Genomic DNA, 14,187 nt, shown 5'->3' with positions numbered 1-14,187 from the left:
TATTTTACAAATATATATTTTTTCAACGCAGTTTGCGTTTGCCTGGTGTCCGGAAAAGTCCTCACAGAACTATTTACAAATATATTTTTAAGTTAAATTTGATAAAATGAAATAATAAATAACAAAAAATATTCCTCTTATTTACATAATTATTTACATTTAAAGAAATCAATTTGCTTAGCTTAAGGGGGAAGTGTCACGGGCACTTTGACCTTTTTCGGTGAAAATGGTGAACAGTACCTTCACATAGTTGCAAAATAATTCTAGAACTGGTCGATGAGTTCTTGAAAAGTAAATTCTTGAAAGGCCGGGACAACTCACTATTTGTTCTAGCACTTCTTCGAAAAGAAATTGCATAACTTAAAAAAAGTTCGCCGAGCTTTTTTCAAGTTGCAATCGATTCCAAGCAAGTCTATCTATGGCCAGAGACACTCAACGACAGTTCTGGTAGAACGACTAGCGTGGTAATTTATAAACGGCAAAACTGGAACATGATTTTAAAGATTTTGTTCTGAATAGAAAAACGTTTTTGTGTTTCGGAAATAAGACCAAATCCCTGTGACACACCCCCTTTTCTCTTTTCTCAAAGAAAAACGAAATAAAATTTATACACAGCATGGATTAATCGTGTGCTAAATTTGCAGTAGAAAGTCTTCTAATATATTGAAAAGTGATAGCCAAATTTGTTTCAATGTAGAGTGATTTCACAAATGACTGCTGGCTTACTGAGATGCCTTCATATTAGAATTCAATTATGGAACGAAGCGTTCGGCTAGGAAAGTTATCACTTACTGAAAATTACCAGCTCATGATATTGCTCAGAAGTAAGAAAAATTCCAATTGAATTGCGCCAAGAAGCTTACTGAGAAATATTTGCGGGATGTAAACAGGAAAAATAAATGATTTTCCTCGTCACTACAACCATAATTGAAGTCCAATGTAAAGGCGAACTAAGATACTATTTCACGCAAATATAATAATGTTCTGTTTTTTTTGTGTATTTCGCTTTTGATTTTTGACTGAAATAAGATAATGTGGAACCTCGATTTAACGAACCTAAAAAAGTCCGACGTTTTAAAACGAATGGAGCAGAACCTCGATATATAAAACCCAACCTCCCTAGTCATTTGGCACTTTGTTAAATCGAGGTTCCACTGGACTATGTTCTTTTTTTTTTTGTTGTTGTTTTTAATTTTTTCTTATTTTTTTCTTTTTAATTTTCAATGGTTTTTTTTTACTAAAATAAGATACTGAATGCTTATTTTTTTTTTCAACAGATTTATATGACAATATGAAATCACTCTAGAAAATTAAAATCACTGCATAGAAAAGTTCGCTGGTTTGAAAAACTTATGAAGGAAAAATAGTACTGACTTAGATATTTATACTTACAATAATAAATTACCAAAAAGATTTTACCGGAAAATAAATAAATAAATAATTAGGATTAATTTCTTTCTTTTTTTTTTTCTCAATATTAACAGTTCAGGTTAAGGTCCAGTCTCTCACGGTTCATTTGGTTCCTCGCGTCAAACGCGGCCCACTGCAAATTGAAAACAAAAACAGAAAGGAAAAAATGTTACAATAGCTTGAACAGAAATTCAGTGTAAGGTTGCTGCTTATTGTACTCTTTAGTAGCCGTGAGCCATTAAAGTCATTAGTGACCTTTGGATTCATGACGTGTACGACTACCACTACAACCTGGAAGTCTTAACTTCAAGCCTTTAGTAATAAGAAGAGATATATTCTAGGAAGCTTCATTTTACTGTTTGTGAGCGACGAACTTGACGCAGTAGTTTTGAATAATGATAGCTGAGCCGTTTTCTGATTCAAAACTGACGAGAAAACCTACGTTTCGAGGACTTGTTTTCGTCACTACGACGTTCTCACAAAAACTCGTGGCAAAACAACGACAGCTATCTCGTTTTCCCGCCAAAACGACACTGGGTCCCGCGGGCGCGCTTTTTCTCCACTTATGTCCAGAAATGCACCTAGCCCTGAATTTGGGTAATTCGCTTAAAACAGGCCTTTTTGTCGTTTTCATATGACTTCATGTTTGACAGAATTATGTATGTTTTAGTGAGAATTAAGGTTAGGGGACACCTTGTGACGTCTATCATACAGTTCATGAATGTTATTAGCGTACATTTCTGGACATATCTCATGGGACGAAGACACTGGTCACAATGTCATAGCGCTTATCAGCACGAGCTTCCATGTAGCATGCTGGGATTGATTACGTCTTCGGGCCACCTCTGAAGGAGTGTTTAAATACATAGCCTACTGACTAGGATCCATCATTTCACACATCCGCCCCTTTGCTTTCTTTGCAATTTTTATGATGGTTAAATTAACCTCCACTGAAAAAAGGAATTTATTGATGGAGCAAGGTGAAAGGGAATTGAGGAAGAGAGTTTCAAATGTCCTGGCAAAACAAAATAGGTATAATGTCTGCCAGTTGAGTGCGTTACGACAAGTGAGTGAAGACACCTCTTACCGTTAATGGACGAGAAGGCGCATCTTCTTCGACATCGTGAATCATCTCATCTATCCTCTGTCGTAATACAATATTAAGTAGGCCATAGTTCTCCTGCTTTATTGATCCAATCATGGGCTTTGATTCTTTCTTACTCTGCTTGTGATTGCTGTCATACTCCTGCATCTCTTGTTTCTGGGAACCAAGCCACAAAGCTTGAATTGCTGACTCCGTAGGATCCATTTTCAACTCCCCAATCACTTTCGTTTTTGCCTCTAATTGCTTTAAAGCGGCGTTAAATAGCTTCCATAAAACATCTTTGTCCTTTTGTCCCTTTCTTTTCTCAAGTTCCAAACGTGTAGTAACATCTGTGTTTTCTCGTAAAAGTTTTGTCTTCTCACTCTTCGTACGCGCAAGCTCAGCTAATATGAGTTCACCTTCATCTTGTGTTAGCTCCACAGCACCAAACTTCAATTTTTGGACAACCTGGCTCTTCTCATTATTCAGGCACATCTCCAGCCTTGCTTGTGTTTGCTCTAATGTGGTTGTTCTTTCCTTTTCCAAGGCGTGCATTCTTTCAAGCTCTTCTTGAAGTTGCTTAATTATGTCTTCGTATTTTGACTGTGTACTCTCGAAAAACGATGTTAGCCACTGCAGCCTTGCTTCTGTTTTCTCCAGTGTTTGTGTCCTTTCCTTTAACGAGATGTACAAGTTTTCAAGTTCTTCTTGAAGTTGCTCAATAATTTCCTCATATTGTTCCTCATTTTGGGCAAACACTGACTCTTGTGATTGTAGTTTTCCTTCTGTTTGTTCTAGTGCGTCTTTCTTTTCCTTTAATGAGGCGTGAGTGGTTTCAAGATCTTCCTCAAATTGTTTCATGATCTCTGCGTGCTTTGCTTCGGCACTAGCAAGAATTGATGTTTGTAGTTGCAGCTTTTCGTCTGTGTGCTCTAAGGTGTCTCTCCTTTCCTTCAACAAGGTTTGAGTGCTTTCAAGATCTTCTTGAAGTTGTTTCACGATGTCGTCGTGTTTTGCTTCCCTACTAGCAAGAAGTGACGTTTGTAGTTTCAGCATTGCTTCTGTGTGCTCTAACACGTTTTTCTTTTCCTTCAACAAGGTTTGTGTGCTCTCAAGATCTTCTTGAAGTTGTTTCACGATATCTTCGTGTTTTGCTTCCCTACTAGCAAGAAGTGACGTTTGCAGTTGCATCATTGCTTCTGCGTTCTCGAGCGCTTCTGTCTTTTCCTTTAGCCTCAGTTGCGTGTCTCCAAGCTCCCCTTCAAGTCGATTAATAGTGGTATCAAGATCCTCCATCAATTGAGCACTCTCATAGGTCATCATTTCGGCCATCTGATTTTCTCGAACACACAATTCGTTATTCAGCCACGCTGCAGCTCGATCAGTCGCACGTTGGCACTTTTTTTTCTTCCACGAGTCTTGTTTTTGACCAAGGGCTGTTTTAAGTTCTTGCAGTTCTTGAAGAGATTCTTTTAGGATTTCATACAGATGCACCAACTGTATTTCTACCGCCTTGAAGCCCTCCTCTGCAGTTGCTGTCAGCGAAGTTGCCGTACTTTCTTCATCTATTGCCGATGTCACTTCAGAACCAGGCTTCATTTCCTCTGTAATCAGTTCTTTTGACTCAGGCTGTAGCTTGTTGTCAAAGGACAGCTCTTGGTATCCAGCATTTTCTTCTTCTCGGGTTCTAGCCTCTGCAACCGAACAGAAATCCAGCATCGACGAACAATCATTTAAGCTGCAGTCATCGGAAATGGAGGACAGGTCAGAATTCAAGGTGCTGGAGTTCTCAAATAAATAATCCATTTCTAAGAAAAGTTGTTTGAGTGCTTCCGCGGTCTCTGTCAGGAATGGAAGAGTCTGTTTTGTTTCGTCCAGTTCATGCTCTTTCTGTGAAAGACGCTGTTTCGTACTCACTAGCTCTTGCTCTAGATCTCCTTTTTCTTTCCTCAACTTTGTTATCTCATTCTTTCTCTTCTTGTTCTTTGCCTTTCTTTTAGAGTGCACTTCTTTCCTCACCTCTTCCGAATAAATGACCATTTTACTTGCAGTATCTTTCTTAGTCGCCAGTTCACTGAATTTAAGACGTTTTAGTTCCAGTTTCACTATGTCCAGTTCAGTCTGCAAACTTTGTTGTTCGATCTCAAATGTTTTAGCTTCCTTCTTTAAGGAAGCAATCTGATTTTGTAGTTTCTCGTTCTCTTTCTTGGTCACTTCAATAATTTCCGTCACAACATTGTCTTGTTCCTCTCGTGCAGCATCTTCCAAGGATACTTGCAGGTTCTCCGTAGCTCTACAAAGTGCCTTTGTTCCATTTACAATTTCAGAACGTTCTTCTTTCATATGACAGTGCTCTTCGTCCTGATGGTCTTCTTGTTCAGACGAAACATCACCCTTCATCTCAATTGCTGCAGGCTTTTTTACATAACCGACGGTGAATGTCCTTGTGTTTTGGACTGCAGACAAAGCTTTGAAAATATTCCACAGTTCTTTTTGCAGAAGCTGCTCGGAAATGTTCACCACTGCTGAAATTGACCCCTTGAGTTTCAAACCATCTTGCAAAAGCAGCCTATCATCAAATTGTCTTGTGAACAGACAACCATTCATAGAGAAACAGTACTTTTCAGGTCTGCTACAAGGTAAGGTGAGGGATTCCATAGCGTACCAAGATTCTGGATTATCATGTCCTTCCTCCTTTCTGACAACAGATAGAGCGTCATTTGGGATATCGGGCACGTTCTGATCAGACAAAAATGAATCTTCAACGCGTACATCAGACACCACGGTAGTTGAGTCTTGGATACTTAAATCGTCATCAGTTTTCTTCATGTCGTTGTCAATGACCTCTTTCTGTACCTGACTTTCCTCTCCAACTGACTCAATGTTTTCATCTTGGACTTTTGGGATCTCGTTATCTTCTGACTGCAGGTCATCTTCCTCCTCAGCTGCGTCCATGTCCTTGTGACAAAGCTCACCTATGTCATCCTTACAGCTGCTTAACTCATCATCACCAGCAACAGAAGCGTCCTTTACCACACTCATTTCCACTTTTAGTGACGCAGCACCATCTCCACCAAAGGACAGTTGCTTTGTCTGGATAGTAGAACTGTTATCGTCAGAATAAACCAAAGGTTGGTCACTGGTTCGTTCTTTGAGGTATACGTCCTCTGTTATCTCATCTTCAATATCTTTCGACGTCCTCAGAGTTTCCGTTGACTTCTTAGCCTTTATTTTCTTAAGTTTGCGTTCAATTCTTCTTTTCTGCTTTGCAATCTTCTTTCTCTCCTCGCTTTCCAACTTTTCTCTTTCCACAGCCTTCTTTTCCAAACACTTCATGTCCTCCCTGAGACTGTGAGTTCTCTTCTTTATCTCTTCACACTCCTGCGTGATGGTAGTTTCTTTTTCTTGACTGGCATTTAATTCTTCCTTTACTTTCTCAATTCTTTCTACGGCTTTTCTATTTTCTTCTTCAAATTGTGCTTGAAGCATTCGTGTTGCGTCGTCGAGCTCAGCCACTTTGCATTTCTGGCTGTCCATTGATAAGGAATTACACTGATCAAACTCTTCATCGCTGACTATGTCCTCGTCATTGTTGGGTTGTTCAGTTTCTTCGGCTGAACTTGCAATGATGTCGTCTTGCTTCACATTGTTGTTGTTTGCATTGATGTTCTTGTCTTCACCTTTTGTGGACTGTTCGTCCTCCCTAAACGATAAAACGAGATGATAACGAAACTGAAATGACAATCTGAGTACCACATTACGAGCATATCAGAAGATTGTTCTCTGCAGAGAAACGACCACAAAACTTGAATGAGCTAACACTCACAACATCTGAGTTATACCGATTATAAGCTTCAAACACTTATTTTTAAAATGGAACTTTAGACTTTATTTATCTTTGTAGTTAAATACAGTACACAATAACATTGGACCTGCAAATAGCATTTGCTAATCTGGGCGGGTAGTGCAACTATAGCAATACACAGTTCTGAAAACGTTGCCTTACCAGAACGGACTTATTGCCCTTATTGCAATCGCTTGTCGTTTCTGAGGAAGAGAGTTGGCTTAACTACTATCTTATTCAGTTTCCGTATAGTGTACACAAGTATGTTCCGAACCAAAAGAAACTTGGCCTCAATTTATCCCCTACTTATGTCACCCCAGACCAGTGCATCACTGAACACGGTTATTACAAAAAAAAAAAAAAAAAAATGAGTTCCCAACAGTAGAAATAATAATAATAATAATAATAATAATAATAATAATAATAATAATAATAATAATAATAATAACCTTTATATTTACCCTCGGCAGTGTTTATAGCACAAGTGCTAGTGGGGCCGAGCATTAAATTTCATAAAGCAATAATATAAATTGAAAATAACATGGTTAAAAATCCCAACTGGCAGGAGGCAGACCAGCTGGCTATTTACAAGCGTGGCCGAGGAGTTGAACTTGGGGCTACCGAGAAACAACTCCAGCTAGCGGTCAGAGCGGGACTTGAGCCCGGGACGTCCGGATTTCAAGTCCGGCGCCCTAACCACTCGACCACGCTGCCTCCTACATACAAGGACTTGTCTGAAAAGTGCGCCACACAAGGCGGGCGACGAACGCCCAAAGGGTCACGCAAAGCCCATCGCGCACGCTTAATAAGTGAAACTAAATGCGTTTAATAATTTGTTTTACTTACTTGTTTGTCTCATTCAACAAGGATTGCTCCTTCCACAGCTGCTGCTCGGAAGTTGAGGTTGAGTGGCATAGGAAGTCATCATCGACATCCCTGATGCTTGTGGTGGCCTCCGCTGACACAATGAAATTTGCATTCTCGCAGGCAATGTCCAGCTCTGGTGTGACGTCATCTGTCCTCTCTGGAGGTGAGATATGACTGTCCAAGTTATTGTCACGTGGTGCTTTCTCGGTTATCTCTTTGATCTGTTTGTTAAAGAGCAAAAAAAAAATACTTTCATCCTAAATTAACCTGGGCGATTAATGTCTTAGGGGCGACTATACTTGAGAATAATTAAACTCAATTAAATATTTCGGTGAAACGATTCGCGTCTATTTCACATAGGAAATTTTTTTGGTAGATTTAAGTCCCTTGGTGGAAAACGTGCCCCTAAACTGTTGTTCGATCAGCAGAATTTCCCTTCAACTTTATCTTATAACCTTTAAAAACCGAGGTCGCCTGAAAATTGCTATCATTGACACATGATACGTTCTTGTTACACATCAGTAAAAACGTTGCTAGTAGCACCTTGTCCGCTATCTCATATCCAGGCTTTTGCAGCAAGGTTCCTCGGCCAACGTAGGTTCCTCGGCCAACGTCTATTCTAAGAGATGATGGAGTTTAAGAAACTTTTAGATGCAGAAGACCACACAACGCAAAAATAAACTGTTCTGAATCTTCGTTTCCGGATCTCTTGGTAGTGGAGGTGGAGTTGCTAGCATGAGTGATTGTAGGTTAATTATTTACCTTAGTATTTTCCAAAAGAGCAAACTGTCTTGACGTTCGAGGTCTTACGTCTGTAGAGGCTCTGTAACTGCTGCGTTCTTTGTAGACATGGATGGCTGTTAAAATGATCAACATTTAAATAATCTTTAGTTACTTTAAGTAACTTCCTTTTAAAATATAGTCCCTCCTTCAAGTCCTTTCTCTAACATGCATTAATACATTCTTTTACTTGTACTTCTGAAAAGACCTGTACTTCTTCCCATTTACTTAACAGACCCTGGCACTCTTGTAGTAGACCCCTACACGCCCCTCTTTTCTAAAACACCCTTATTTTCTAAAAAGCCACTCCTTTGACGCGCCCCACTTTTCGTACGCACCCCTTCTGCAACACACCCCGCTATTCTAACAACCCCCTTCTCGAACACACCAATTTTCTCTAACACACCCCTTCTCTTACCCACCCCTCTTTAGTAACACAACCCTTCAGTAACACACCCCTTTTCAAACACAATCAATTTTTCTAACACAAACCTTCTCTAACACGCCCCTTTTTTCTAACATACCCCTTCTCTAACACACCTCACTTTTCTAACACACCCCTTTTCTAACACACCCCTTCCCTAACACGCCCCTCTTTTCTAACACACCTTTTCTCTAACATGCCCCACTTTTCTAACACGCCCCTCTTTTCTAACACACCCCTTTTCTAACATGCCCCTCTTTTCTAACACACTCCTTCTCTAACACGCCCCTCCTTTCTAACACGCCCCTCTTTTCTAACACACCTTTTCTCTAACATGCCCCTCTTTTCTAACACACCCGTTCTCTAACACGCCCCTCTTTTCTGACATACCCCTTCTGTAACACGGCAGCGTCCCTTTTTCAAACACACCCCTTGTCTAACATGCCCCTCTCCTCTAACACACCCCTTCTCTAACACGCCCCTCTTTTCAGACCTACCCCTTCTGTAACACGTCAGCGTCCCTTTTTCTAACACACCCCTTCTTTAGCACGTCCCTCTTTTCTACCAAAACCCTTCTCTAAAACGTCCCTCTTTTCTGACAGATCCTATTTTAATGCACATCTCTCTAACAGATCACTCTTCTCAAAGGCGTGTTTCTTGCTAACAGAATCATAGATTTCACCTATGAAATACCGTTCCTGTTTCTTATTTGTGTACACGCTCCTTTTTCTAACAGAACCCAAATGTAAGCAGCCCCCAATATAATAAATGTCTTTTAAGTGTTTCCCCCGACACGCTCTGCTACTCCTTCCCCTCCTCCTTACATTCCTGATTATAATAGCCCTTTTTCTAATTTCAACCCTCCCATTTTCTATTTTCCAAATCTAGAATGAAAAATGTGTCACGTAAACTAAAGCTGTTTTCTCTATCTCAATGAAAAGCAAAAAGCGTCTCAATCTAATCGATGTTCATCTAATACAAGAAGAAAAAAAAAACTCAGAATACCTGAGTCTTTTGCTGAAGATTTTTTGTCTTTTACAGGATTTGTATTCTTGCCAAGTTCTTTTTTCTCCTCGCTTGTCTTTTTGTACTCTGTCCTTGATGGTGGCTTGTTTCCAAGCTTGTCCACGGAGTTCCTCGACAGATGCTTCTTTGTCGCCGTAGCGCCTCCTGACGATAATTTTCCGTCGCTGTTGCTGCTCAGCCGGGTTGTTCTGATTGGTATTTTGGATTTTTTCTGGCCTGGAGGCAGGCCATTTCTGTTGGCGCCTCCAATCTCTCTGCTCGCAAGCTGCGAAGCCATCGGATTTCGTCCGCAGATTTCACAAGCGAAACGACGACTTCGAACAAAAAACTGTAGATGTTATTGTTTTCGTGCTTGCTTTACTCTGATTTGTTGTTTTTAACACTTTTTCTTTGAAACTGACTTCGTAAATCTCGAAAATTTTCCCGCTCTGAAAATAGGTACTGACCGCACCGAAATCTCAAGCGAAATGATTGTTTTCTGTGCACAACCATGGAAACCTTGCTCCATAATTTCGTCACAAACAGAGATCTCAAGACGTTTCTTGTTCGAACGCTCGCGCAAAATAAAATGTGCGATTATTTTGCCTAAAAGAAATTTTATTTTGAAATTAATTTTTAGCGCTATAAAGTAAACGGCTTTGCCAAAAAGTAGAGTGCTTAGGCCAAAAAAATCGATTTCAGGTTATAAAATGAATCCACATGATACAGTTTGATTTGCGAACGTGAAGAACAAAAGTAAACTTCGTACAGATAAAGAATTTGAGAAATGAATACTTTTTTTGTCCTTGAAAAGAAAGCCCTTCAGTCGATAATGTTTGATTATACTGCTGAGTAGCAAAAGGAACATTTGAAAAAATTTTGTTTGAAAAAAGTTTAGTTTCTATCTATTGTGTGAAGCTAGCTGCCTGGCAATGAGATTCCACATGGCATTGCGTGAAAATGGTGCCTCTTCCTTGACTTGATTGTCTCGTTTTCTCTGGGTGTTATGATCCGTCAAATCTTGAAAGGAAACAGAACTCAGGAACTTCGTTGCCTCCAAACGTAGGTTCACTTACCCTGCTATCAGAGTCATTCTCTGTGTCGTTAAATTTTTGTCAGTTCTTTTCAACCAAGGAACCAAAGTAGTCAGCATAGCCCTGAAAGTCGTCTAGCGACAAATTTGACGTGAGATATCCTTCCATAAACTCCCCACACTTGCTCAGCATTTGTCTATAAAGTGAAAGCCAAATATGATCCATAATTTCTAGGAAAATTAAAGCCGAAAAACGAAAAATTTGTTCAAGTCGTACTCAAGCATTTTTGGAGTCAGTTTCAAGCCAACAGAAGCCAACTCAATGTACTCAAAAACACCAATCAAGAACAAGAGCCACCAGAAGCCAATCAGAAGCAAGCTATTTTGGCAGTTTGACAACCCATTTTGACAGCCGGCTTTTGACTTTTTACTGAGCGAAGAAAGTGTCTTAAAATTTTTGCGGGTTTCTATTTTTGCCGAAATGACATTGCGCGAGGTTGTAAAATTTTAAGAAAGTGTCAGAACAAACTTGATTGTTTTATTTTCGAAATGCTGTTTATCAAAGAACTGCAACCAACACTAAACAGTGCGATTTCATTCGCGCGAAATTATTTGTCTAGATCAGTTCGTAACAAGCCTCATTATTCATTATTGTTTTATTGTTTCATTGTTTTATGTGCTCTTTTAACTTTATAAATACTCATCATAGACATGTTTTATCGCATTTTAGCGGTCATGGTATTCTTACCGATTTTAACTGTTCACTAATATATTTATGCTAAGTTTTGTATTTTTACTTGCACTTGAAAATGACTTCGGAGAGGTCGAAACGTCGTGACTTTTTATCGTTAACTTTTATCACAAGATTATTTCGTATAAAAATAACTAACTAACTAACTAACTAACTAAATAAATAAATAAATAAAACTCATCCCCAACCATAGTTTCCACAAAAAGTTAATTCCAAAAACTATGTTGAAATTAAAAGAGGCTCTGCTCTCAAGTAAGCTTTGTTATGCGAGCAAAATACAGCAAAAAAATACTGAAAGACACGAAAAGAGTTGATAGAAAAAATAAGAGAACTAATGATAATCTCAACAAATCCTTTTTTTTTTCTGAGTTTAAAGGTGTCCTCTGCTTCACTCACCTCAGCTGCATTACAGAACTTATGAGTCTCGCCTGAGTCTTTCTTAGTCACAAAAATTTGTCCGTAGACCCCTAGCCTGCGAAAACAGACGTTTCTCCTCGCTCATCGCCGCTGAGCGAGGAGAAACGTCTGTTTTCGCAGGCTAGTAAATGTTCTCACGGTTCTCTCGCAAAATTTTCTCCCTACTTTCTTCACAGTCGAGCCTGGGGGCGCACTGCATGATAGGAAGAGTTTATTTTGATATCGTGACATCATGACACGCAACCGGAAGTCAGGGAAAATTTCCCTTCAGATGACGTCATAATTGGACGCTCCTGAATTATCGATGGTGAACAGATACCTTTATGGAGAAATGAAGCATACATATCACATCAACAATAACAGGCTACGAACTATGATGATGCTGGTTTTGTTTCTTGTAGCGTTGCAAGTAAGCGCTATGCTAGCCTGTCCGAATCACCAACATGACTTCCGTGAAGAGGGTTTCAGTGTTGTCACGATCTCGGTGCACAGCTCCGTCAAATGGGTCACCAAGGACAAGAGCAGTTTTCTAGGAATCACTGTTTCTTCAAGCAAAGATAAAGGAGCAGTAGAGATCAACAAACGAATGTTGATAAAAAGTGCTGTGACAGTGTGTTCCAAGTGCCGAATGGCTACAGGGATGGTGTTCATGACACTCGAGCAACTGAAGCAAGTCGCTGCCCTGCAGCCTGCTCTACAACCGCTTCTATCAAAGGCTATTGCGGCACAGTAAAAGCAGTATTGGTTTATGGTTCGAGAGACAAGGACTGACTGAAAACGCCGGCACCAGGACAAGATACGAAAGAGATGTTATAAACTAGAGGGGATTGGTTGAAACAGTTGAAACAAAATGGAACTGGAGGACTTGACCTTTACGGTTTGCTCTGATTAAATACTGATTTCTGGCTCAGAAAATTGAGAGCTGGGAGGTTGAAGAAAGCTACGCGAATGAAAAGAGTGTTTTGGTCCCCCTCAGCGAATTGTGCTTGCCGAGCGCGAGGAATATTCAGTTCCACGTAATTCGGCAAGTAGACATCATGAGAGAGAGACTGGACATGAGAGAGATATACATTGGTCGAAGTACTGTGCTCCACACCTGACAACACTGGGGTTCGCTGTGAAACTTTAACAGAAAATCTGACTTATTTTTGTGCAGATATTTCGAGATAATGGATAAAAGAGTGTGTTCTAAAAAACCAGCTGTCATTTGTAGCAATTACTACTAACACAATTATGACTATCACATCCGTTTGAAACCAATTTGTGTTAATTTTATTTCGTTAATAAACGTGAATTCAGCCAGCAACCAGGCACATTATTTCAGTTTGTGGAGTAATTTTATTAGTGAATAGTGGTTATACACCAATGGACCTGAAAATATAGACTCTTGAGGTCAGCTTAAATTGCAAGATTGCAGTAGTTTGATTTTACATTCGTCGAGACACTGACTATCCTTATTATAACCAAAAGAACATGTATCTTTTTCCTGGAAAATTCAATATCGGCTGACGATACTAACTCCTCTTGGCAATGCATAGGTATTACATGCTACTATCAGTACATAAAACATTCAAAATGGTAAACATTCCAGAGCACTGATTAAATTTGCATATTTTCCAGCGTTTAAAGTAAATGTCACACATCTGGATGCTAACTACTCCGGCAGTTGGGCAAAGTATCAGTTTTTGAAGGATAAATTAAAATGGCAAGAGTCTATCCAGACAAATACAACTTGCAACCATCGAGCCTATCCAGCAGCTACGCCTAGAGAAAAAGGTCCTTTCGATTTGTGTTAGAGTTCATCCCTTGGATCACCTCCGCTGAAGAAATGCTGTCCGCATTTTCTGCAATATCTGTCTTGAATTACTGTCACGCCGTCAGCAAAGTGAATCTCAACAGGTTGTTCCGCTTTCACTATGTTATGTTGTCCTTTAGCGCAAGGAGTAATCTTTTCCACTCGATACGAATCCGCGGTGAAAGTGACTCTAGAGTGGGCCAGCTCATATTTGAACTCTTTATAAGTCTTTCGAACTTTCTTGAGTCCTACAGCTTTCAACACAGTTTTCACTGGCTTCTCCACAACTTCCCTGAACACTTTCTTGACTGGCTTCGCCACTTTTCTAAGCACGTTTTTCTCAAATTTGCGCAGGACCTTGCGAATGAATGCAGAACTTTCATCTGGTGTAGAGACAAGAACTAGCAAGCAGACAAGAGCTAACACTGCACGAAAAATTGGATTTGCTCTTTTTTTGATCCGTATCAAAGATGAGGTCAAATATAATAACATTTTTGACAACACATTTGATGCGCATCAAATATTTGACGCCTTTGCATATACCTTTCACTCGAATCAAAAGTGAGTTCAAATGTATTAACAACTTTGACCCTACCTTTGACGCGCGTCAAATTTAAATCAAACAACTTTGACTCCGCCTATGACGCGCATCAAAGGTGCATCAAATATATGATATCTTTGATTCGAAACAAATTTGAATCCACCGTGAATCAAATGCGGCCTTTGTCACCTGTGATTCGAATCAAAGGTAATCAAAGGCGGCCTTTGACAGTCTTT

General features: G+C 39.6%; 1 protein-coding gene across 1 annotated transcript in view; it reads right to left on the bottom strand.

Moving 5' to 3' along the window:
* The window catches only part of LOC146487749 (uncharacterized), a 101,962-nt gene continuing 87,775 nt past the window's right edge, over positions 1-14,187 (bottom strand). The window contains exons 4-5 of the mRNA XM_085126025.1: positions 2,498-6,197; positions 1-1,543 (exon numbers count right to left, since the gene is read on the bottom strand). Of these exons, the coding sequence (XP_084982151.1) occupies positions 1,478-1,543; positions 2,498-6,197 (3,766 nt within the window). The 3' untranslated portion in view covers positions 1-1,477. The remainder of the gene's footprint in view (positions 1,544-2,497; positions 6,198-14,187) is intronic.

The sequence above is a fragment of the Pavona decussata genome, unplaced genomic scaffold (genome assembly GCF_977016875.1).
Source record: "Pavona decussata unplaced genomic scaffold, jaPavDecu1.1 SCAFFOLD_13, whole genome shotgun sequence".
NCBI classification, from domain to species: domain Eukaryota; kingdom Metazoa; phylum Cnidaria; class Anthozoa; order Scleractinia; family Agariciidae; genus Pavona; species Pavona decussata.
Note: the sequence above shows the minus strand (reverse complement) of the source record. Positions and strands in the feature narration are given on the sequence as shown.